The sequence below is a fragment of the Parasteatoda tepidariorum genome, chromosome 10 (assembly GCF_982258835.1).
Source record: "Parasteatoda tepidariorum strain Cologne lab strain chromosome 10, Ptep-v5.0, whole genome shotgun sequence".
Classification (NCBI taxonomy): domain Eukaryota; kingdom Metazoa; phylum Arthropoda; class Arachnida; order Araneae; family Theridiidae; genus Parasteatoda; species Parasteatoda tepidariorum.
Window position 1 is genome coordinate 34,789,541 of NC_141764.1, and position 27,539 is coordinate 34,817,079.

The following is a 27,539-nucleotide window of genomic DNA, read 5'->3' on the forward strand; positions in this document are numbered from 1 at the left end:
AATTGTATTTCAAAAAGGTCAGACATTTAAAATTTGATTTCTCAGGAACTATTTGACCGATTTCGCTCAAATTTTGTATTTTGCCAGGTATGTATATCGTTTAAAATGATGCAAAGAGTTGTATACCTCACAATTTTTTTTAACTATTATTAAATAAAATAATAAAAACTGATGGATATTTAAAAAAAGGTTATTTTTCGCATGGGATTTTCTTTGGGCAAACGAATTTTATAATTGTGTGCAAAATTTTTTAAATCGCCTACAAAGTTCTCAAAATGTAACGAAATACGCTAAAAGTAAAATGACGCAATGAACGACACAAAGACACAATGAAACTCGGTAGCACTCTCCTGACCAAACTGGTGGCACCATATTTTCCAGATTACGGCTATTCCCTTTATTTTGAGGGTCAGAAATCTGAATCCATCAAAAAAAATGGCAAGTTTATTCAGGGAAAGTACGTTCTTGTGTCTGATTTCGTAACTTAAATGTCGTCTGCCCTTATAAATTAGCATATTTGAGCTCACCCCCTTGAGCCATTGAGATTGAGTCATAGAACATGATCCAATCACTAGATCCGGAGTTCGGTTCAAAATTTTAATGAAATAAGTGGAATAGTTCTTAAGAAATCGATTTTAAAATATCGTTTATTTAAAACTCTTGGCACAATACACTGCTAAATGAGAAAGTAAAGTTTAAAATATTTTAAGAATGCATGAAAAAGACTAAGATTTTGTCAGGTCGAGAAATTTTTCACCGAAAATTTCACTCGAGGATAAAAGCATTAATTTTTGTAATCATGATAATCGTCTTAGTCTAATCTAATCTGAAAAAAAATTTGAGATGTGATTTAAAGAAAGAGATTTCATTAACTTTCCACATTCTTTATCCATTCCTCTTTTTTCTTCTTTTTTTTTTAAATAAGACGTTTCTGTTAAAAGCATGTGTTGGATCACTAAGTGATAAACTTAAACAAAAATAATTAAATTATACATTATGAAAGACTATGGAAGAAAAAATGTAAGAATGTATTAAAAGCATAAGGAGTGCAGATTATTATTATCAGTATGCAATACTTAAATACTAATGTGCTTGTATGTAATACTAAATATGCGTAATACGTGTAATTAAGTATGTAATACTTAAATACACGTGCTTGTGCACATAAATATAAATGTGTTATTTGTCTTTTGATGGTTTCGTAATTTACACAATTAATAATCATATATTTTATATTAAAGGACATTATTATTTATTGTATGAAATTCTATTTTTCTAGTATCTTTTTTTTTTTTTTTGTATTCTTAAAATCATTCCCGCAACAACATGTTAGGGATCGGGAACATGTTAGGGATCACAGAAGTTAAGGCTTCACAATTTCATTCATGACCAACTGTATGATTGTGGCATTGTGGTCAGCACTGCGCACAAGCCGAATTTACTTCCCAAACAAGCTGATGCCGCCACTGTGAATTGAACCCCAGTTCCTCACAATAACAGTTTAATGTCTTAACTAATGAGCCATCTGTTAATTATGAGTAATATTTAGTGTTGAACTGTGAGTTTTATTTATTTACCAATGAAATTTTTTTTTATTTGATATTTAACAAATAATATAAAATTTCTTCTTTCTGATAAAGATTTTCTTCTTTGATATTTAATGAATAATATAAAATTTCTTCTTTCTAATAAAATATTTCTTCTTTGATACTTAATAACTAATATAAAATTTCTTCCTTCAAATAAAGAATTTCCACCTTGATATTTAATAAATAATATAAAAATGTTTCTTTCAAATAAAGAGTTTCCTCTCTGATATTTAATGAATAATATAAAATTTCTTCTTTCTCATAAAATATTCTTTCTTTGATATTTAATAAATAATATAAAATTTCTTCTTTCAAATAAGAAATTTCTTCCTAATAAAAAATTTCTTCCTTGAAATTTAAAAAATAATATAAAACTTCTTCCTTCGAATAAAAATTTTCTCTTTTGATATTTAATGAATAACATAAAATTTCTTCTTTCTAATAAAAAATTTCTTCCTTGAAATTCAAAAAATAATATAAAACTTCTCCTTTCGAATAAAAATTTTCGTTTTTGATATTTAATAAATAATATAAAATAAATAATATAAAATTTCTCCTTTCCAATAAAAAATTTCTTCTTTGAATGACACAAAAAGAAATTTAAAAGAAATAAATTTAATCAAGAAATTTTTCCTTTGTAAAATACTGAAATGAATTAGTGCATTTGCTTTTGTAGAAAAATTCATTGTAATTTTTTTTATTAATTAAATCTACAAATATTATGCTTAATGTTTGATACAGATTAGCATAATTATTTAATAAAAAGAATCAGAGAATGACTCACTCACTCTCACTTCATAGTAATTGAAACCGTTGTTCTTTTTTAAGTTCTTTCTTATGAGATTAAACAAAGAACGGGCTCGGCACATTTTTATTTAAAATTTAATATACCTCAAATGAAAATCAGTTGCCAAATTATTTTAAATATACTAATTTAGTGACTTTTCATGGGAAATATAAACATGTTTCTATAGATTTTACAAAATAATAAAACGAAGAGGAAGCATTGATTTGGTTAATCATGTGATGTTTATTTGTTTCGAACGATATTGATACTGAGTTGATAATATTAATATATTCTTTTTGAAATACTGAGCAACTTTTTTTAAGAGATAGAACAAACATTAAAACTTCTCCTTGGTCATACTCTCAGAAATAAAACTCTCACTTTTGACGATTTGGTAATCCTTGAACTGCATTTCGGCAATTTTAAGAATAATTTTATCATAAAATCGAGTGATTTGTGATGAAACGATAACTTTCAAATATATGACGAAAATATTTCCTTAACTCAAAACCTCATCGTAGTGCATTGCGGGAGATTGTTAACTAGAGTGAAGACTAGACGACTGGAAATAAAGTGACGTAACTAGTTTACTGGGCTATATGGTGGTCAGAATGTATTGTGATATGTGGTGGCTTCGACCTAGAAATACGGGTTCGAATCCCACTTCAGGAATGAGTGTAATTTGATTCTCTGTTCTATTGTCCTTCTCGTCTTGATGAGATGACATTATAATAGTTCGTCATAATAGCTTGTAAAGCACTGCGAGCTCTTTTTTGGAAAAAATAGAGTGCCAAAATATTTCTTTAATTTTGACGAAATTCGTCTCCTCAAAGAAGTGACGATAGTTATTTCGTCACTTTGACAAAAGTTTTTGCTCGGAGCATGAAATAGAAAACGGTTTCGTCATAAAAGGAGAAAGTTTATCGAGATATTTGAGTATCTATTTTTTACAGTGAACTAAAACTTGATGTCATTTTTAGCAATTTTCTTTTGTCTTATAAAATAAAGTTTATCAATACACTAATATGTCTCCCAGAAAAATAAAGTTATTCGTAAATATTTGTAAATATCTAAGCAATACAATTTATTTAAAAAAAAACGTCTAGAAAATTTAAATTAATGATTTTATCTTATCTAAGTAACCTTTGTTTTCTCCAATTATCAATCTGATAAAATTGAAGATTATTATCTAAATTTAATAACTGACAGAAAAGCGAAAACTTTTCCTATTTTTATACCATAATTATTATCAGTTTCTGATGCTTCATAAGGCATATGAATAAAAGCTTAGCACTGTTGGTGATATTTCAGGCATATTAAGCAGGTAAGTAATATTTAGCTTATTTTTTCAGCACTGTTAAATTTCTATTTTAAACTGAATAAACCAAGAATCAAGCGTCATGTGTATCAAATGTATGTTGATAAATTCACATATAGCAAAACCATTTTCAGTCACTAAGAGAAATTGATACTCGGATATCACGAAATTTTTTCATTAAACTTTTTTCTAATATATGCTCCGATCGAAACTTTCGTCATAATGACGAATAGCTATTGTCACTTTCTCGAGGAAATAAATTTCTCAAAATGAAAAATTCATTTCGTGATTTTATTTTTTTTTCTAAGAAAAGGAATATAAACGGTAGTACCACGCTTTCCGAATAATATTTTATCGTGGTCACATGATAAGTAGATCAATGTCACCCCAACAACACCAGAAGGTATAATAGAGAGATAAAGTACACCCATGACCGAAGTGGTATTCGAATATTGGACCTTTCTGGTGCGAGGCCACCTTCTTGACCACCATATAAGCTTAATTCGTCACTTTCTTTTTGATAGTCCAGTCCTCATTCTAGTTTCGTCATTCAAATTAACAATCTCCCTCAATGCACTACGATGAACTTTCAAATTGAGGACACAATTCTATTATATATTTGAGAATTCGTGTTTTGTCCTAAATCATTTGATTTCTTGACGAAATTATTCTCAAAATTAACGAAATACAGCTCAAGGATTGCTGAATCACCTAAAGGAAGGGTTTTATTTCTGAGAGTATACGATCATCATGTACAGTTTCATAAATGCAAGTACATCAAATTTAATACCTAGGTGGATATACCAGAGGAATAGTTTCGAGAATATTAGAATTCCGACCCAAAGTGTTTAGTGATTTTCATAATTATTAATTTCACTTCGTATATCCTCTAGAGAGCCCAAGATTTACATTAAAAAAATATACTTTTTATTTCATATTTTGTAACCGTAGTTAAACAGCCTACCCAGTTTTTGGGTTTACGACTACTAATAACAAGCTTAACCCCGCCCGGCACCAGTAGAGGGGCAACCGGGGGCACTCCGAAAGTTCGAAGAGTTACGCTCCGAAAGTTTACGACTGCTAATGTTCAACTCTGTAGTCTTGTACTTTTGAACCCAATCCAGAAGACGGGGAAACTCCTGGATCAAGTATTAGGAGAAATTTACCTTCGTGGAGGACTTTTTGATGGAACTAACCCGCATTTGCGTTACATGGAGAGGAAGACCACGAGATCCTTCCAAAGTTAGCCTGACGGCAAAGGGACTCTAGCCCGTGATCCGTCTAAGACTGAGAATATTTCCCATCAGCACTATAGTCGGTGCAAGCCAGATGCGGATTCGTATGGGCCAGCCATCGCTGGATTTGGATTCGAGCCCGGTTCACCTCATTGGAAGGTGAACGTTCAATCCCCTGAGTCACCAAGATTCAAGAAAAAGAAAAATTTATAGTCAAAACTACTAGAATATGGTCAAATTTACCATTTTTTTGGTACTATGGCAGCACCAAAAAATCAAAGTAATTTTTATCGAAGCACCTTGATAACGATTTCGGGAAAATAGACAGTAAATATTGTTGCATAATATTTGTTAACATTTTGTAAATGAAGTAAAATTAGTAATTTTATCGGGATACTTAAGAGATTGCCATAAAAACCCTTTATACAGTAAAATTTACTATTCAGTTTTGCTTTTTTTTACTAAGTGTGTGGCAATAAGACTATATTTTTGAAAACCATCATTTCCTGCAAACCGTTGTCATATGAACTAATGTGGTTGAACGAAGTGGATGGTTTAAATTCTGTATATCTTGATTTCATTGCTAGAATTATGGTTCTTTTTATCAGAAATGTCTTATGCAGTACCAGAAATTTTTTCTCCTTGAAAAATTAAGCAATAAAATGCGATTGTTTACTTTTTTACTCAGAAAAATATAGCTTAGAAAGCAAACTCATAAATGCAATATTTTTTTTAATAAATCTAATCAAGTTTTTCAATTATTTTCACCTATTACATGAAACAAACATAAATATTAATTTTAGCATATGTCCACAACAATTATTGTGTATTTCCTTTACATTACGGTCATGACACCAAAATCTACTGTCAAATAATAAAATGTTTATGAGCCATGAAACTACCCAAGTTCCTACTGGAATCAAACTTTTTAAGATTCTTATAATTTTTTGCTGTTATTAAAAATTCCAGCTAACGACGGTAAAACCATACATCCTAAATACATCGTACGTACACTTTAACGTAGAAAATTTTATTGTGCAGGTAGAAAAACAGGTAAAAATGTTATGCAAAATGTAAAGGCACACAAGTAAAAATGTTAAAATGCTATTTATTCCTGATAAAATTATTTCAATTGCTATCCAAAATATTAGACGCTGAGATTTCAGTGGATCTATTATAATATTGGCTGCATTAGAATCTTTTAATGCATTCAACCTTTCAACAAACCTTAGTTGTCGGCAAAGGAAGACATGGCCAAAGAAATTCTAGTAAAATTACCTTCCTTACTGTACGGTAAGGAAATTTCTGGTAAAGGGACACAATTTCGGTTAATAAAACCAAATTATACGCTATTTAATCTATTCATTTGGTAATCCGCTCAGATAGTAATGGTTTACCGGAAATTCTGGTTTTCAAAATCATAGTTCTTATTACCATAGATTTAGTTTAAAAAATACAAAGCTGAATAGTAACTTTAACTGAATAAGTGATTTTAATGCCATTCTTCTAAGTATCATGATAAAATAGCCAAATTTTACTACATTTATCAAATTTTATCACGTATTAAAACTATATTAGACTGTTAATATTTTTTAAAATCATAACCGATGCGCTTAGATAAAAATTGCCAAGATATTTGGTGTTCCCATAGTGTCAGAAACACGATAAATTTTCTTTTTCATATTCTTATTTTTTTTTTTATTAGTGCATGATCCACCTGTTTCAGGTCGAGAAAAGTAAACGAGTTAACCAGACAACAAATCTGGGCCACTTGTTTGAAAGTTAACGATTTAATTCCTTTTAAATGAATACAAATAATGAAGAGTAAAATATAAAATTATAAACGGCCGGTTTTATCATCAAAAAAACATTGGGAAATGTTTATGAGACGATGATACAGTTTTTTAATGTATTTTTTTACCCCTAACGTTTTTAATTATTTATGCATTTCATCTTTTTAAAATTTCTTTCGATCCGTTTCCTTCACTTTGCTCTAAGCTATCATGATATAATTACCAAATTTTAGAACAATTACCAACTTTTATCACGCATTCTAAAACCATATTTCATTGTAGATTTTATCATAATCGATCGTAATTGAAGAGCTTCGATAAAAATTTCGATTTTGTTCTCCAAATAATTATTGGGGTTTCTTTATGAGATTTCTTTATGTGATTAAGAAACAGCGGTTTAACGTGTTTTTACTCCCAATCGCTTTGATTATTTTAATATTTAATCCTTTTCGTTGTATATATCCTTTACTCTGCAGATTTTTTTCAAAATATATTTTATTAACTTCATTTTGATCATTTTGCAGGCGATGGCGTTGTACGATCTTTGCGTTATAGGAGGTGGCATGTTCGGCAGTGCTGCTGCGAGGCATGCTTCAGCTAATCCAGCGTTAAAAGTATGCTTAATTGGACCACCAGAGCCAACGGTAACGTTTAAATTTTTTATTTTTATTTCAACCTTTCGATCTAAACATAAATATGTTTGCCTAGTTAGTAAGCGGAATTATTATTAATTTTTTTTCTTGAAGAATGCATGAAAAGTAACTTCCACTTTGAGTATATCATGATATATTTTTAGTGTCCTTAGTGTCGGTACTTTCAACCGTAATTTGATCCGAAATTTGTACAGTGTACGAATATTCCATTTTTTCATTACGTATTAAGTTATCAGTGATATACGTATTAAATTATCAGTGATATAGTTTCATTACGTATTAAGTTATCAGTGATATACGTATTAAATTATCAGTGATATAGTTTCATTACGTATTAAGTTATCAGTGATATACGTATTAAATTATCAGTGATATAGTTTCATTACGTATTAAATTATCAGTGATATACGTATTAAATTATCAGTGATATACGTATTAAATTATCAGTGATATACGTATTAAATTATCAGTAATATACGTATTAAATTATCTGTGATATAATTTCATTACGTATTTAATTATCAGTGGTATACGTATTAAATTAACAGTGATATCAGTGTCAAATAATTTTTGAAACTTCAGAGGAGTGCTGATGTTCTTTTACCGTAGTTTGATTTGGAATTTTTAAGTGTATAAGCAAAGTCTGTTCTCAAATCGTAATGAAATTTATGTCTTAAGATGTTATGAATTCTCAATCAAAAACAATTCATAACAACCGGGAGAATTTTTCTTTCCCTTTTGCGATCTCCCCTTTTCTCATAATCCATTTTTTTTTCGTTTTTTTTCTCTAGAAAAGGATCTTCTGTGTTAGCAAAAAATTAAAAACTAACACAAAAACAGCGTTTACGCGTTCATTTGTCTAATGAAATGATTTGAGATGATGAAACATTGTACTGTGTTTAGGATTTCAACTTTAAACTTTTTAAACTCATCAACACTGCTTTAACACATATTCGTAATAATTAATTTCATATTTTTCCTAATGAATTATAGAGTTTCTTCCCTATTTTTGTAATACTTTTTTGTTTACGAAAATCTCCTTTTTTTCCCTTCAATACAGCCCGAAGAAATGAAAACCAGAGATATATTTTCCTCCTATTATGATGCTGGACGAATAACCCGAGTTCTTGATGAAGATCCAGCCTGTGAAGTTTTATCCAGACAGTCTATAAAACGATATCATGAAATTGAAAAACTATCTGGTAATTAATTTTTAAAAAACACATTATTTCACATATACTATTACGAGAAAATTAAGAATGAATCATTGAAGTTACAATAACTAATCATTTGAAAATATAAATTGATTTCCTTGTTTACATAATATTATTAGTGAAAACACAAAAACATAATTTTATGAAAATAAGGATGACCCTATTTTCACTTGAGTTTTAGTTTGCCGTTGAACTTTAAGAATTGTTGCAAGAACTAGCAAATTTGTGCTAACAATATTGGGTTCCAGAAATACACCAACTCATATATGCTCAATGGAAACTTGCTTAAAATATGAATAGAAAACAGACAAGTCTATGAATAGTTCTAAGCACCTCAATGCCTATCTTTTCCTTTAATGGGATCTTATCCTTAAATAATAAGACATTACAGTTTGTAAAAAAATAAAAACAAAGTCGGCTCACTCTGGATGTACCATCATATGTGGGGCATTTTACTTTATTTTATAAGCGCCGTTGAACAGCTGATACAATTCTGAGTTTACGGCAATCAATGTTCAACTATAATTTTAAACCCAATCTGGAAGACAAAAAAAAAACTCCTGCAAGAAGCATTGGGAGAAATTTGCCTTCATGGAGAACTTTTTGATTTAACTAACCCGTATATGCGTTACATGGAGAGGAAAAACATGAAAAACTTACACGATTATCCTGACGGCAAGGAGACCCTAACTCGTGATCCTTCTACCACCGAGGATATTTTACGTTACCACTGTGTTCGGTGCTTGTTGGCGCAGATTTTTTACCCCAGCCTGTTGCTAGGATTCGAACCCAGGTCACCTCATTAGTAAGCGAGTGCCCTATCTCCTGAGTTTTCGCGGCTCAGATGTGGGCCCTTGCCTGATGTTTCCTTGTCCGGTATTACTTACACTGATATTTTTTAAGGTTTGTGACTATAGCCCGAAATGCACTTGCTTCTTTACGCTAATGTTTCTTTAAGGTACATAAACAGGATATTTTTGTCACGATTTTGTCCGGATACTTTTTGATATAATATATATAATAATGCTTTATAATTTTTTTTTCAATGTGTTTCAAAATTTTGAGACTTTTTTTGAATAAAAAAGAAATTTTAAAATATATTCGATACGAATAATAAATGAGAGATAGCAGAGAATTGCTTTGAAAACATTTTTATATGTAATCTTTTTTCCGATTTTTTCCTTTTCCAATGACGTTTGTTTATGAATCCATCATAAGTTAATAGGTTCGTCGTCTTATTTATGTTTCATTAAGCTTTAAAAGGAATTTTTTTTTTCAGGAATAAAGTCGCTTTATTTATGTTTCATTAAGCTTTATAAGAAACATAATTTTCTTCCAAGAATAAAGTCATCTTATTTATGTTTCATTAAGCTTTATAAGGAAACATAATTTTCTTCCAAGAATAAAGTCATCTTATTTATGTTTCATTAAGCTTTATAAAGAAACATAATTTTTTTTCAGGGATAAAGTCGTCTTATTTATGTTTCATTAAGCATTATAAGGAAACATATTTTTTTCTGGAACAAAGTCGTCTTATTTATGTTTCATTAAGCTTTATAAGGAAACATAATTCTTTTTTTCAGGAATCAAGTTTCATACACCAGTAGGTTGCCTCTTTATTGTCCAAAAAAATATTCCAGAAGTGAAAGCTTTGTTACAAGCTGCCGACGCAAAAAATGTATCCATAACAGATGTATCATCTAAAGATACATTTACAAGAAGGTAAAATTCTTTTAGATATCTCATATCATGTTGAAAAATTGATACTAATGTTCAATATATAGCATATACATTCACATTAAGGTGAGTTCATACACATCATCCAATGTTTCTTTCCTCCTCTGTCTCAAATTTTCGGGTCAAACATTCAATTCTTTACCTTTAGTGCCTGATTTCGCTTAAATTTAGCGCATTGTAGCCAATTGTGAATCTTATGTAATTAAACTTTGCGATTGTATAAAAGTTTTATTGTAAGAATTTTGAACTTAATTCTGTGTATCATTGATAAAATATATTAAAAGATTGATCGAAACAATAATTTATGCGAAATATGAATATTTTAATTCTTTTCTAACACAGTGTATTAATCTAGAACTAACAAAGCAATGTAGTTTCATGTGTTTTTGTATTCACCAATATGCAAATTAAAGCTCCAATAGGACGGGATAGCCTGGTTGGCAGGGTGTTGGACTGACGTTTGCGAGAACGGGAGTTCGAACGCAGCTGGCTGAAGACTCCCCGTGTAGTAAATGGTGACTGCTGCACGTTAAATATGTCGGGTCACAATGTCAATACTTCTAGGGTTACTGAATTGGAGATAGATCTTCTCTGGTTCAGATCAAAATTGCGATTTGTGGACGAGTGAATGGATGTAAGTATGGATCCGCCCTATAAACGGGTCTGATGTATGGGTGTGGCAGAAGTCAAATTCTGCACCATAGATGGCGCCACTGGAGAACAAGAACAATCGAACCCCTCTCTGCCTCAATAGCCGAAGACAACAACAACAATAACAAAGCTCCAACACATTCATCCTGAACCGCGATGGCTCAGGGGATAGAGCTTTCGCATTCTTCGAATCCGAGTCGATACAAATTCCGCATCCGGCTTGCATCGAACACATTGTTGACGAGAAATATCCTCAGTGATCGACGGATCATGGGTTAGAGTTCCCTTACCGTCAGGCTAACCATGGGAGGTTCTCGTGTTCTTCCTCTCCATGTAACGCAAATGTGTCTTAGCTCCATCAAAAAGTCCTCAATGAAGGCAAATTTCTCCCTATACTCGATCCTTGTCTTCTGGATTGGGTTCAAAATTACAAGGCTACTGAGAAGTCGTAAACCCATAAAATTGGGTCGTCTGTTCAACGACGGTTATAAAATATAAAAATACATTCATTTCGAAGAAAACAATAGCTTTTATTACAAAAACTTTTATTTACCAAATGTTAAAAAATATTCAATCTGAAAACTATTTTTGCAGTTAATGTGAATTATTTCTTTTGTTTTAGGTATCCCTATCTGAACTTAAAGGATGATGAAATCGCCCTTTTGGATGATAATGGTGGTGGTCATATTGATCCCAGAAAGCTAGTAGCTGCACAAAAGAAAATTTCTAAGCTTCAAGGTTGTGATATTATTGAAGGCATCGTAACGAATTTGAAGCAAGAAAACAACCACTATCAAGTAAGCTTTCATCAATAAATAAAAAATAAGGACTATTATATGGCTAGTACTAGTCAATCTAGAGTAATAATCTAATATAGAGTAATAGCCTAAATAAATCTCAATCTTGTCACTATTACTATTATAAGACTATTACTTGTCTACCGAAAATTGAGATTATTACTTGCAACATATGTGCATGTATTTTCTGTAACAGATACTGAAATCTGACTCCACTTTAAAGAACTAAAAATTATCGAAGTTTCTTTTTTTAAATTGCTTTATTTTTCCTTTTTAGGTAAAAACTGAAGCAGGAAATACAATTACTTCAAAAAGGGTGCTTATAGCAACGGGAGCATTTATCAATTTGAAAATGCACAGTGATTTAAAACCTTTGATCGCCACCAAATACAAAGAAACAGTTGCTTTATTTGAAATTCCTGAAAATGAAGTTAAAAGACTGAGGCAAGTCATAGTGTTTTCAATTTATATTTTCGGCAGAATTATTTTTCTATTAAATTTACCAATAATACTATTTTTTACTAACACGTTGAATGTCATGGGGGTCACCGGTGACCGACCACTGAGTTTGTTCGCAATGCCACAGGGGTCACAGGCAAAGCCAAGATATTTTAGTAGATTTAAATCCACCACTATTTCTAAACAATTCGTAGGCTTATATAATTCATCACTCCTTTCAGATATGTCATGCTAAACCTTTTCAAAAACTAGCAAAATGTGTCTAATATTTGCAAATTTAGTTTGTTGTAGTTATTTACCGTGGCCAGACGGCAAGCCATGTAAAATTAGCGTGGCATTCAACGTGTTAATTTAGCTAATTTAGGAGAACGAAAAACATTCTACCTCGCATTTACGTTGAAAAGGTGAACTGACCCAAGTCAAAATTTTTGATGACTTTCCATTGATAGACCAACATAATCTGGTTGGTAATCATCAATAAATCCATCATGAACCATTATATTTCTTGATGTTAACCAACATAAGCAACCATTACCTTAATGTGGGAATTCGGACTGATTTATGATGATCCAGCATAAGAAAAAAAACTTGTTTTGATGGCTTGTTCATGTTGAAACAACAGAAATTTCCATCGTAGTTTCGCAGAAATCAAATGTTGGAATAGTCATGATGAACCCCCATCACACCAATCAAAAAATTAGGACTGATTTATGATGATCCAGCATAAGAAAAACAACTTGTTTTGATGGCTTGTTCATGTTGAAACAACAGAAATTTCCATCGTAGTTTCGCAGAAATCAAATGTTGGAATAGTCATGATGAACCCCCATCACACCAATCAAAAAATTAGGACTGATTTATGATGATCCAGCATAAAAATTTGTTTTGATGGCTTGTTCATGTTGAAACAACAGAAATTTCCATCGTAGTTTCGCAGAAATCAAATGTTGGAATAGTCATGATGAACCCCATCACACCAATAAAAAAATTAGGACTGATTTATGATGATCCAGCATAAAAATTTGTTTTGATGGCTTGTTCATGTTGAAGCAACAGAAATTTCCATCGTAGTTTCGTAGAAATCAAATGTTGGAATAGTCATGATGAACCCCCATCACACCAATCAAATAATTAACTGATTTATTATGGAATAGCACAAAAAATAACCAAATTGTTTTGACGCTATTTATTAGTTCTAATTATATTCCTGCAGAACCAACATGAATTATTATTAAACCATCATAGAAATTCATTGCTGTACCATTAGGGATCATCATGAATTTCCATCATAGTATCATAGAAATCAAATGTTGGAACGATCATGACCAACCATCATCCCACTATATAAATTAGGACTGATTTATGATGGTTCAACATTAAAAAAGCAAATTGTTTTGATGGTATATTCGTGAGAACTGACAAGAAATATAATTAAAATATCAAGGAAATGTATAGTTAGAATCATCATGAACCATCAAGGATCACCAAGCAGTTATCGTCCATGAGAATCAAACTTCTGTTGATGGTTAATCATCATAGATTTAAAATAGCATTTTTCGTCATGGAATGATGGAAGTTCTTTGGCATATCAAAAACCATTATGGAAATGTTGGATGATGGTGACCATCAAATAAAGAATCGCACTAAAACCAACATAAACTATCAAAATTTTTTGACTTGGGAAAATAGCAAACTTAAGTGAATCCCCTTAAGAATTTAGACGTGTTTTAATTCTTACATGTATTTGTATTTACTTAAACAAATAAGGGCAATTAATTATTCTTTTAAAAATTAATTTATGAAAGCAACAAAAATTTTGAAAACTCTATAAAAATCAAAATAAAATCAACAATGTAAAAACATGCTTTTATTGGGTCTAAATAATACTGGCGTAAATTAAACGAATCAGATTATATCAAAACACAGCTGCTTGTGGAAGACTGAAAAAGAGCAAATTCTAGTATTTACGTTATGTAGCAGAATGTTTAGGTGTAGGAAAAAAATCATAAAGTAAAAATTATTTTAAAACTTAATAAACGCTAAGCATCTCTAAGATATACTAAGACTACTTAAGAGGCGTACCAATTGATAGTACTTTCTTAAGTAGTTAAGTTTTACGACCTCGAGTTTTGACCTTAGGCTAGAGAAATAGATCAAAATAAATTTTTTAGGAGTAATGGTTAAGAAATTATCGGGGGTTTATGTATAAATGTTTCTGTACTTATTTATGTAACTTATTGTGTAACATTGCAACAAGTCCCGATTGTTATTGACCCGATCGTTAAGACCTTAACGATCGTGGACTGATCGTTAAGACACGGCTCCCAGCAGATCACCGAAGTCAAGCATCACTGGCTGTGGTCAGTGTGCGGGTGTGGTCAGTGTGCCTAACTGCACTAAAAATAACATACGGGATAATTTTGACCAGTTGGAAGTGCTTTGTAGTTACAAAGTCATTGACGATTTTAAGCTGAAAATTTCAAAAAACGATATGGCCTGCATAAGATTATTTTAATAAAAGTATATTTTCTTACTTTAGTGGTTTTGGTATGAACTGTTCAAACGTTTTTTTTTCAAATAGATAAATTATTGCTACAAAAAGGTCTCCACCAAGGTGAAAAGTGTTTTAAAAAGATTTATTTTACTTCTGAGAAGTAGATAAAAACTGAAAGTAACATAACAATTACTGTAATATAATAATATTAACTACAGATGTCTTTTTTCTAACGTCATTCTATTTGACGTTTCTATGATGAAATTATACCTAATATAAAAATATTATTCTAAGACATTATTCTGTTTGTTGTCGTATTAACTTTTATTTTAATTAATAGAAAAAATGAAAACGTTAACTTAATGATAATTTTTTTCGGCTCAACTACATATTTTACCATACATCTTATTTCTGAACTTCAAAACCTCTCAGCATCTAAAAAATTTTGACCGTTATATGAATATTTGAGACCGTATTTCTGTGCCTGGTTGGTAAGACGCTGTGCCCATATCCATGAGGTCGTGAGCTCGATCCTCGCCAGTCGAAGGTTCCGCGTGGTGACTGGTAATGGTGACTGGTGCACCTTAAACCTGTCCAACATGTTCTCAAAACAAATCAAACCTCTGGGGGTACTGAATCGGAGAATGATCGTTCAGGTCAAAATTACAATCTGTGGATGTATGAATGGGTCCACCCTATAAGCGGGCAATCATGTGTGAGTGGCTGAAGTCGTATTTTTGGTCACAGATGGCGCCACCAAAAAATAAATAAAGCACATTCTGTCTTAAATTCGTTTGGTTTTACCAAGCAAGTTTGCTGGTTTCTGAAAGTCGCATTAGAAACAACAACAAAAAACCTAACTTCTGAAATCAGTTCTATGTTTCTTATACATTGCTATAGGATTAAATTAACGACAAACTTTCGAGATTAATCTTGCTTATTTTCGATAAGGTTTCATAATTAACTGTTTCACCCATTAAAAAATTCTATTCACATAAATAAGAACTTCTTTTTCAGCTCATTACCTGATGTTATACATGTAAGAGGGAGTGATAAATCTTTCCCGAACGGAATCGGTACCTATTTTCTTCCCCCAATAAAATATCCAAATGGTAAGAGTGCTAACAACAAACTTTTTAAATCAATAATTTTTAATGATGTAGAGGTGTAATCACAAATCATCACATCTAATAAAGCATTTATATAATGCATATATTGCACAATATATGGATTTAATCGCTTTTCTCGTCTTTAAAGCGGATTTGTTTCCTATAAAAAAAGTATCTCCTATTTTATTATTAGAAATTAGAGCTGAGCAGATGGAATTCTGTTCCATATTACGCTGACATCAAAACACTTGATTCCAATGTATCTGCATAATTCAGTTGGTTACCTACAAGTGACGTCATCGTAGGTAAACTGTGACATTTGCCGATTCAGAAACCAATTATGACGTCACTTACAAGTGTCCAAATAAATCTGATTCATATCCCATGGCTATCACTTCACTTATTCTCGAGTTGCAAGAATATATTTTAAAACTGCAGAAATCGTTTGATTTGAAAAGATTTATTCCTATTACTGGCTACATTATTGTTATCTAGAATACTAATCATGCTAGAAACCTTCGATGATTGTTATCCTCAGGCCTTCAAAATATTTAAAAAAATATATACCCAAAACACATTTTTATTTTTCTTAAAACATTTTTGAAAAGGAAGCTTCATACTATAGAAGAAAGAAGTTCAATAAAATTAAATGGATTGGTTAGATTTCATATTATAAGAGGATAAGATAATTAATTAAATGAAATAATAACGTTTTGCTCACAATGAAAAGAAGTGCATGAAACAAAGAATTGAAAAAAAGCGGATTTTAGAAATGAAACTTCATGTTGTAGAAGCAGCATGAGACTTTTATTTAGATTGAAAGGAAACAGTTTACTTAGAAATAAAAAAAAATTCTACAAGGGACAAAGGGTAAGACAATGAATTATATAAAAATAAGATAATTTAGATCTTAATAAAAAAAAAGTCACCTTTTTAAGATAATTAGTTTTTCATAGAAAAACTTCAGATATTAGAACGGTAGGACAATTAATTAACTCGAAACGAAGTGATTAAAGAATAGTTAACTATTCTTTAATCACTATCTTCACTAAGTTAACCATTCTTTAATCACTATTTAATTTCTGTCTTCTAGAAGCGCAAGTCATTAAATATTGCATGATAATGTATGGAATTTGAATATAAATTCGAAATTATATTCAAATTCTATACATAGAGAATGTTTTAACAAATTAAAAGTAGAATAGTTCGGTCACACTGGACCTTTAAATGTTAGCTTAACATTACTACACTTCTCTCTTACCTCAATCATTTCATATTGTGTTTAGTTATTTTTTCGACATTGATGAGAAATATGTATTCTGGGTATTGAATCCTTCTCCTCTAACTTTGCATGAACTTTCATGACGCTATTAAATTATTCTCCTCTAACTTTCATGACGCTATTAAATTATTCTCCTCTAACTTTGCATGAACTTTCATGACGCTATTAAATTATTCTCCCTTAACTTTGCATGAACTTTCATGACGCTGTTAAACTATAAAACGAATTTTCATTCGTCAGAAATGTCTCAGCTTATGTAGTGAAAATAAAATTTATTAAACAATATAAATTCTTACAAATGTTATCTTTATTTTCATCAAAAAGGCAAATTTTACATAAAAATCGGAGTAGATGGATGCTCAGAAGAAGCTAAAGATTTGGATGATATTAAGAAATGGTACCAATCAGACGGTGACAGAAAGTTAATAGAGTTGGAAGAAAAACTTATTAAGATGGATTTACCAGGTTTGTTTTAAGTTTCACTGTCATTCTCGTAAAAATTACTAATTAATGCAAGATTAATGTGATTATGTTTTAACAAATTCGATGTGTGATACGGCGTTGTCTTTAATTAACTTCACGTTAATTAACATTCTAATTTATGTGGTGAGACTTAGCACAACGCTCCAAAACATCTTGTTTTTAAACAATCTGGCGTTGAGGTCATAGATCACATGTCTGGGTATTAATGATCTTCTTCTTATTATTATAAGGCAAGTATCCAATTCCATTTTGAGAAATTGAAGCGTGATCTCAAAATGATACCGGAACCTTAATAATAAAAAACTAATGAATTCATCCACTACCACTAATTATCAGAAATTTATTTCGTACTTAGAAAAATACTCTTTTTATTTTATTTTCTTAAAGAAAGAAATGGGTAAAAATATAAGTAGAATAGTAAAACATTAAAGTTTTCGATTATCAGACCAGAAATTTTAGGTTTATAAATAATAAAAAACGAATGAATTCAATCACTCCCACTAATTATCAGAAATTTATTTCGTACTTAGAAAAATACTCTTTTTATTTTATTTTCTTAAAGAAAGAAATAGGTAAAAATATAAGTAGAATAGTAAAACATTAAAGTTTTCGACTATCAGACCAGAAATTTTAGGTTTATAAATACTTTTATTTCTTTATTTTATATGCTTATTTTTTTATAACCGTTTTTGAACAACCGACCCAATTTTTGAGTTTTCGACTGCTAATGTTCAACTAATTAGCCTTGTAATTATGAACCCAATATCCAGAAGACAAGGAAACTCCTATATCAAGTATTGTGAGAAATTTGCCTTCGTGGAGGACTTTTTGATGGAACTAATCTGCATTTGCGTTACATGGAGATGAAGACCACGAGAACCTCCCACTGTTAGCCTGAAGTCAAGGGGACTTCAACCCATGATCCGTCTACCAATGACAATTTTTAACTTTGGCACTGTGGTCGGTGCAAGCCGGATGCGGAATTCGGAAAGCGAACCCTCTATCTACTGAGCCATTGCTGGTCTTACATACTTATTCGCTCATCTGCTAAATACGACTCAAAAACTCACTAATATGCATCATTTCATACACCTTTTTCATTCATTATAAGTTAAAAGAATGGCTTGCAGTAACAATTATTGTAGCAATGAGCTATTTGAGAAAAAAAAGAGCGATCGCGATTTAATATTGATTACTAAAGCCTCATTTCTTTACAGATTTATGCAGGATTATAAATCTAGTTTTTGTAAGTTAATGTCAGGAAAGCTGTCTTTACATACATAAACACATTTTAAAATATTTAAAAATAGTTTTAATGAATGTAAATAGCTATTAAGACTGAATTTACTGAAAAGACTCAAAATAAATTTGGAATAATTTAGCGGTATCATCGTTTTAAACTTTACAAAGCTTCTGAAAAAAAGTAGTTTTTTAATTTTTATATCATTTATTATCTCAAACTTTCTCTTGTGAATGCTTAAAAAAATAAACAATAAATTTATTAGAATATTTACGCATATATTTTAAGCTCTTCAGAATTTTAATTTTTTCCCTACTTCCATGCATCTATTTTTAACTTTGATACCTGTGTATTAAATTTTGAGCTTAACGTATAAAATTTTTGTGTTTGCTTATGTATCGTTTATACTTAAGTTCGAAAATGTTAATTTCAAATTAATATAAGTTGCAATACTGGCTTTGTAGCCTCTTTGCGGGCAAGGAATTTTTTTCTTTTGTGGAAAATTACGAAATAATAATAATTAAATAAATTTGTTTTTTTTTTCCTTCTGCTTTTTCTCTAAATGATTAATGATAAACTTACAAAAGATCTCCTAATTTTTGGTTCCATCACGGCATAGCGCGTTTCGATGTAAAATTTTCAAACATTCGGTCTGATAGTTTTTGAGTAATAAGTTTGCGTAAATAAGTTTTGAGTAAATCAGCTAGCATTTTTGGTGAAAGAGCCAGAGATGGCTGTGCCGCATCATCAGCTTGGTATAAGCAAAAGGTTTCCTTTGTAAAATAACAGCCTCTTTTGTTTAAATTAAGAAGTTTTATGTATCGAATTGAAGTGTAGAATCCGATATTCTTCATACAAAATAAGAATTGGCCTGAGGTCTATCACATGAGGATTGACATGAGAGCTTTTTGATGGAACTAACCTCCCATTTGTGTCACATGGAAAGGAAAATCACGAAAACATCCCACGATTAGCCTGACAGTGAAGGCACTTTAACCCATGATCCGTCTAGCATTGATGATATTTTTCGTCTGAGTGTGGCTGGTTAGAGCCGGGGAAGGAATTCGTATCGACCAGCCATCGCAAGGATTCAAACCCGGGTCACTACTTATTTATCCTCTGTATCACCACGACTACCTATCACCATTCAGTAAGCAATCATTAAGTAATCTCCAATTTATCACAATTTAATTAGTAATCTATCACCAATTATACTTACTAATTAGATAATGGCAGTTAAAATAACAAACATTAATGATCACAGCGAAATTGCGTGGAAAGTTTTTTGATTTCTTATACAATATTATTTCATTATATTTAAATATTAAAAAATGACTTTTCATTAGGTTTAAAATATGACAGCGTATCCAGTCGCACATGCGTCAACTGTTATACACCGAATGGTTTGCCATACATAGATCGAATCAACCCAACCCTCACAGTTGCAGTTGCAGGAAATGGTAAAGGTGCAAAATTTTCTGACGAGGTTGGAAGGTTAGCTGCAAAATTAAGCATGACCGGAGAATGGGATTCTGAATTGGAGCAAATAAGATTTCGAGCAATTTTTCAATGATAAAATATCCATACATAACTTCAATTTCCTAAATAAGAGCAAATTTTTTTTAATATGAAAGTTGTATTATAATTGTATTTTGAACAACTGTTCAAACATAAATTAAGCGTATAATGTAACTAAATATGCAAAATTAAACATCGATTTTTAATTTTGATATGTTTCATATTTTTTCATTGACATTTGGATAAGTTATAAGGTTACAGTCAAGTAAATCACGCTTTTGTATATTTTTCACACATTATTTTATTATATTTATTAACACTAGATTGCCTGAAGAAGTAATTTTGACTGCTTTTAATTTCAATTAGAAAAACAATGATGACACAATTTCTTAGAATTTTGCACAACATATAATTTTTTTATTGTTAATATTTACTAAAAACTTGTTATATAACTGTAAATAATATAAAAAATATTAAAAATTAATTTTTAACAAATTTCTTCGCACATTAATTATTTTTTTATAGTCCAGGCATTTAGACTGCTTTTGGGCAATATAGGTATATATACTAAGTTTCAGTCTTTCTAGTGTTATTGATGTTATCTGAATTCAAATTTGACAAAGCAAAGGTTTTGTGAATAATTTCAAGATTAAAAGTTATTTACACAATTCTATTTACAGTTATTCTATTAAAAGTTATTTACACAATTAGTTCAATTCTTCTCAAGTTTTATTAATCAAGTCAAGTATTTGCTCCAAAAATTATATATAATAACATTATCATTTTAGGTACAAATAAAATTATTATGAGTACTTTATGTCACACTAGAACTGCAGAATGGGCTATTATCGGTGATCTGAGAAACATCCCTGAGGATGGTCGGAAGGCATGCCACTACAATTTTGATTCTCTGCAGAGGGGATGGCTTCCCCACTTTTTTTTAACCAGACGACCTGCCCTCGATGTCGTACACTTTACGGTAGAACAGTTAAAGCAGATGCGACATCGTGCACTCTCGGTCCCTTTGCAGGCTGATCAAAGCGGTCACCCACACACTCACATACCGCTGCCAATGATACTTAACTACGACGTTTTATTGGGAATCGTGCCCTGGCAATCAGTCCATCGTGGAAGAATTAAAATTCATTTTTTTCATAAAAGAAAGGCATAAAAATGAATCATTTAAAATACTTTATTTTAAATATCTTGTTTTATTAAATAAAAAAAAAACTTTTTTTATAAAAAAAAAAGACTAGGGGAAATCGGGAGAAACATTGAGAAAAAAACATGTTAACATGTTATTAAACTATTAATAAGCTGGTCGTCTCAATTCACTGCTGACTGTTAACGATCAATTCTTAATTATAAAAAAAAAACGTTACTGAGAATGAGTAAGTAGAGAACCTATTTTTCAAAATCACAATAATTAAAGCTTTCAGTAAGAATGACTGCTCCTTACAAGATAAAAATTTTAACTATTAAAAATACCAAAGAGCATTTTTCCTAGTCTTGTCGTTGCCAAAACTACTAATACAGCTAGCGAAATCCTTTAAATATAACTATTTAACATAAGTAAGGGCCGTGATTGCCTATAGTGGTTAGCGAATCGAACTCCGGTCTGGAGGGTCATAGTCTTATTTTAAAATTCTTCCACACTCCGCCTCCCAAAGAAATATTAATCCAGGATTTACTCCATTCAATAAATATTGCAATTTTCTAAGCTTTGCTAAGCTTATATAACCCGACGTAAGCAGTTTTTTTTCCTTCCCTTTTATAACTTTTTAACCAGTTGTTAACCCTTTCACGACTGATCGTGATCACATACCTGATAGCGCGAGCACATAGCATTATATATGAAACGAGCTCTGTAACTCCAGTGGCCCAATTGCACGTGGTTCGGATTTCAATGTGGTAATATCATATTAGTAACTATGCGTACTCTTAATACGCAAATTATGCGTAGCACGTGGGATTGGAGAAGAGCCTTTTTTCTCTTTTCGCCAGTCCTGAAAGATTGAATGATAAGTTTCTCGTTAATAGCAATTTTTCCATTAACATTCCCTTATTAATTATCTTCCATTAATTTTTTATTTGTTTTATACTAGTGGAATATGTCAGACAATTTTTTTTTTTAATATTTTGGAAACATGTAATTAATTTTATGACCTCGAGAAAATGCGGAAAATTAAATATTTTGATTCTTTTTGTGTATTTACTTTCAAGCGTTGACTTTTTATTTTTGTTAATACTTTTAAAATAGAATTATAAATATTAAACTCTTTAAGCAGTTTTTTAAGATAATTAAAACATATAAATTTAGCAACCACTGTTAATATTTAGTTGCCTTTCATTAGAAGTTACAAATTTAAAATGTACTCGTATATTTATTTAATTGAAAACAGATTTTATGTTTGTCGAAATGAAATGCATTAAATGCGCAATCAAATAAATTATTTTAAAGCAGAAAAAAAATATAAAAATATTGTTTTATATATTTAAAAAAAAACTTAAACTGACGCTAATTTTACCACGCAGTTTTACGAAATTACATATACATAGAATTAATGAAAAAAAAAATGCGGCAATTTATCATTCAGAAAATTACTGTAAATAATAATTTTCTAATTTTTCTATTCCTTTTTTAATCCAATTTTTGTAAGAAAATAAAATAAAATAAAGAAACGTTATAAAATAAAATTTACACATCGGGTTAAGTACGTTCGTTACTGTGTAAACTTTCAGCACTAATATCAGAAGAAATAACAATGAAAATAAATTATGTCCTTCCCATACAATGCTCTTAAATTAAATTTAAAATTCATAACGTGTGCTTCTCAACAATCTTTATTTACTAATGTAATGAAAAATTAAATTATTTATCTAAATTTTATTTCAATGTTTAAATTAGTAAGATAAATTAAAATGTTATTTAAGGCATCGGATCAAAAAAAATTCTTTTGTACCTACCAGGTTTCGAACCTGGGACCTTCCGCGTGTTAGGCGGATGTGATAACCACTACACCATAGGTACTTGTCTTGTACAATGTTTCTTTATATTAAATTAACTTAAAAATTTGTATGAGATTAAAAGTTCATTCTTCATCTTTTGTTTTTGATTAAAATTTATTTTAATATTGCAAATAAATGTATGTATAGATACCGAACACCCTGAAATATTACGAGGACTTTCCGTAACTTTCTTAGAATATATAGGAGACTTTCTTGAATTTTTAATACCGTGTGAAAATAAACTCAATTCCTAAAATTACTTCCAGTTATACAGTTTATTACGTTAGTTATTTTATATATTTTTAAGCACTCTTCCTTCGTCATATCGTTTAAATGTGCCATTACTCACAAAACACAATAAATGTTGGAGAAATGCCAAAAGCGATAAATGTATTTCACAATAAGCATTCATTTATTACTCGCATGGTCTTATGTTCGTCTCTTCGTAACGAATTCTACGTTAAATAAAATTCTCCTCATTTATTCAGCAATAATATTATTAAAGGTAAGCTAATTTCAAAGATATATATATATATATATATATATATATATATATATATATATATATATATATATATATATATATATATATATATATATATATATATATATATATATATATATATATATATATATATATATATATATATATATATATATATTTAAAACTTCATGTGAAAGATAATATTTATCAGTTGTAGAATTTAATTAAATTTTTATATTTTCAATTGAAAGCACCTAAAAAAGGCTTTCAATTTTTATGTTTTTTTTTAAATCTATTTTTTTATTTATTATTTTTAATTAATTTTTTCAAAAATCTATTTGTGTTTTAAATTTTAAAGTTTAATCGAAAAGAAATGTTAATATTTTTTTTAAGAACCGTGTTCTTTTTATGTATAAAGACTGCATATAGATCATGATTTCCTTAAAAACCTTTTTCAATTCCTTCAATTAGTTCACGCTCTCCCTATATATATATTTATATATCTTGTTCAAATTTTCAATTGTTAAAAAAATACTTTTTATTCATCCACTCATGTTCAAATATATTTTTTTAAACTTGTGGCGGATGATACTTGAAGTTAATGCAGTTTTCTCAAATATTAATTAATTAATTAATTTTAGTTTCACATGATATTTAGTAGGATATAAATTTAAGAATAAATAACATCTGTGGTGAAGAGTCAGTAATTATGATATTAATATAAATATGTATATCATATTATCTTATGTATAGATGTCATGACGAAAGACCGAAATCGGTGGTTATTGACTTTCACCGGTGAATGTCGAATAACACCAAATACGTAGGTGAAAGATCGAATATTTCATTACATTCTTGTACATTCGGATTCTCACCGGTGTATGTCGACAATCACAGATATGCTTTGGTGAATGTCCGAAATATTTATTACATTCGATTTGATATGAATTTATTCGTGGATATAATTACATTTATTCGATATTTTAACCCTACACTGATGTTTTTTTTTAAGGTTAAGTGCCACTGACCGGTATACATTTGCCCGGTATACCCTACTCTGATGTTTCTTCTAATCTATCGTCAGTAAGTGTTAAAATATATAATAAATATATCAAATAAATATAATAATATTAACGAATAAATTAATATGAAATTGGATATAGCAAATATTTCGGACATTCACCAAAGCGACTATGTGATTGTTGACATTCACCGGTGAGAGTCAGAAATAAGGGTATTTAGCAAATATTTTGGACATACACCAAGCGACTACGTGAATGTTGACATTCACCGGTGAATGTCGAGATTCTCCAGATTTCAGTGTTTCACCGTAACATATACATAAGATAATATGATACATTAATTGTAATTATTGAATAAAAAGTAACTAAAATAAAAATTTTCATTGTTACCCCAAGTAGGAATTGAGTTTAACATTTTTTTTATATATTGCATGTTATTCCTAAAATCAGTGCTCAAATTTTTCGATTAAAATAAAAATCATTTTCGAGAAAAAATAAAAATGCATCAATTACTTTGTTTTCTCATAATTCAAAATCTTAGAATTTCAATAGAATGCCTGCGAAATATGCTAGTATTTTTAAACCAAATCAACACCTTGGGCAAAAAGAAAAAAACACTCGAATATTGACGTATAGCATAAAATTAATCATAAACAAAAAAGCTGAATCCTTTTGTTTTTAAATTATTCTTTTATATTTAAGATCTATTTAAAAAAAGAACTTACTAATTCCAAATGTTTGCTAATAATTATTTCAAATAAAATGAATTAAAAAAAATATAACCAAATCTGGCAAATCATGGATGAAAAATGTGTTGCCTATGTTTTTTCAACAAGGATTCTTGAAATAAATAGCAAGAGCTCTGTTAATAGCATACCATATTTATTTTTACATTGCTTTTAACTAAAGCAAAAGAAACATACGAGTAAAATCGATGCAATTTTTTTTAATTCTTTCATCTTTTTAAGCTCAATTTTAATTCTTAAACGAAACAAGAGCTGATTTTTCTTTGTTCATTACATAACACAAGGACAAGAATTCATATTCTTGGAGTATTTTTAAAAGAGTATTTAAAATAATATAAATTGCGACTTCGAAATAATTTAAAAATATTTTCTTAAATAAATTTCTTTTGATTTAAAACTGTACTTAAACTTGAAATAATGCATTTATACCAAACGATTTGTTATCTGAAATATCACAAAACAAATCAGATGAAAAGATAAAATTAAAATCTATTCATTTTATCTTTCTACATAATCAGACAAACTGAAAATAAAACTGATTGCAAGAGCTCTTTCTTATCTCAACTACATTGTCCGTAGTTGAAAATACTTATGTAATTAATGAAATGAAACAAACAATTAAGTAAGTTTTAACAAACCAAATATTTTGTAAAAATTCATCTTTTGTGGTTTTAATTGCAATAAAACATTATATTTTGATTTTTGCGTTAGCTAGGGTAGACTGTGGTGATTTGCAACAGGGGTCAGTGGCTAGAAAGGTTGTCTCATCCAGTATAAATTGTGCGATCTTAAGACTTCTACACTGTAACTAAGTTTTTGAGATATATTTTAAGATTTATATATTTGTTTCTACTGCTGTTTTAATGAGCTAAACATATTTTATTTGAGATAAAAAAAATCTTTTTGATAAATAAAGATTTTTTTTGAAAGGGAATCAAATAATACTGGAAAAGAAATTAGATTGAAAGATAATTAATCCTTTGAGGCAGAATTTTCATTAAACATATTTTTCACACTTTTTACATTATTTTGTAATACTTCAGGTCAAAATAAGTGAAAAATATTGCACTTAGCATTCTAACACATACTGCATGGGACACCGGCGTCCATTTTTGCGGTAAAGGTAAAATTCTTCTAACACAACACACTTTCAAACAATAATTTTTCAAATTTGCACTTATTTAAATAATCGATAAACGGTAATTCATCATTGAAATTTCTTTAGTTTACAAAATCAGTTATTGATAAATCTTTGAATATGTATGAGAAAAAAAATTAAAACAACTTTATTTGGATTTTATATTTAAGTTCAAATACAATTCTATTTATCTAAATGACTTATTCAGTATTTATGAGACTGTTTTTTTCATAATTAAAATATACTAAAATATATTTTTATTTTTATTTAGCACGTCCTGAAAAAAATGTACATAAAAGAGACACCGGTATCCCATCTGCGTCAAAGGGTTAAAAGTTAAATATTTACACTAGGAAATTAGCAGCTTATTAAAGATTTATAATATTATTATCTTTATAATACAGCTAAAAATTGCTAATTTTGATGCATTTATTTACTTGAGCTGCTATAGCGATGATACTTGCTGTAAGAGTTTAATTTAATATTATTTGGTGCGTATAAAAGTAAAGTTAAGTTATTTGTGTAATTGTAGTTAATAGATTGAAATACTTGGTAAATGTACTAATAATTGGATATAGTCATGATTAAAAAATAGTTAGATAATGGAAATGTCGTGATAAAACAAATTAAGGCCGAAAGTATATATAGGTAATTATATTCAATTAAAGGGGATGTGATCGTTATGGAAAGTGGTAGTACAATGCTAATGTGGGATAACAATAACCCAATAGGTTCAAAGGGTCACAAAGTGTGAGGTTTGAACAAAATTGGATGATTTGGT

At 29.6% G+C, this 27,539-nt stretch overlaps 1 protein-coding gene and 1 non-coding gene across 2 annotated transcripts; one reads left to right on the top strand and one right to left on the bottom strand.

Moving 5' to 3' along the window:
* The first annotated feature begins 3,560 nt into the window (after positions 1–3,560).
* On the top strand, positions 3,561–20,571 carry LOC107450453 (uncharacterized). Its single transcript, XM_043055863.2, has 9 exons — positions 3,561–3,700; positions 7,247–7,366; positions 8,436–8,577; positions 10,173–10,311; positions 11,600–11,774; positions 12,052–12,218; positions 15,745–15,839; positions 17,443–17,583; positions 20,188–20,571. Exons 2-9 carry the CDS (start codon positions 7,250–7,252, stop codon positions 20,412–20,414), a joined length of 1,203 nt encoding a protein of 400 aa, XP_042911797.1. The 5' UTR covers positions 3,561–3,700; positions 7,247–7,249; the 3' UTR covers positions 20,415–20,571.
* Positions 20,572–23,317: 2,746 nt separating this feature from the next.
* TRNAV-AAC (transfer RNA valine (anticodon AAC)) lies at positions 23,318–23,390 on the bottom strand. The gene has a single exon. It is a non-coding gene; the product is annotated as a tRNA-Val (tRNA).
* Between the last annotated feature and the right edge of the window lie 4,149 nt (positions 23,391–27,539).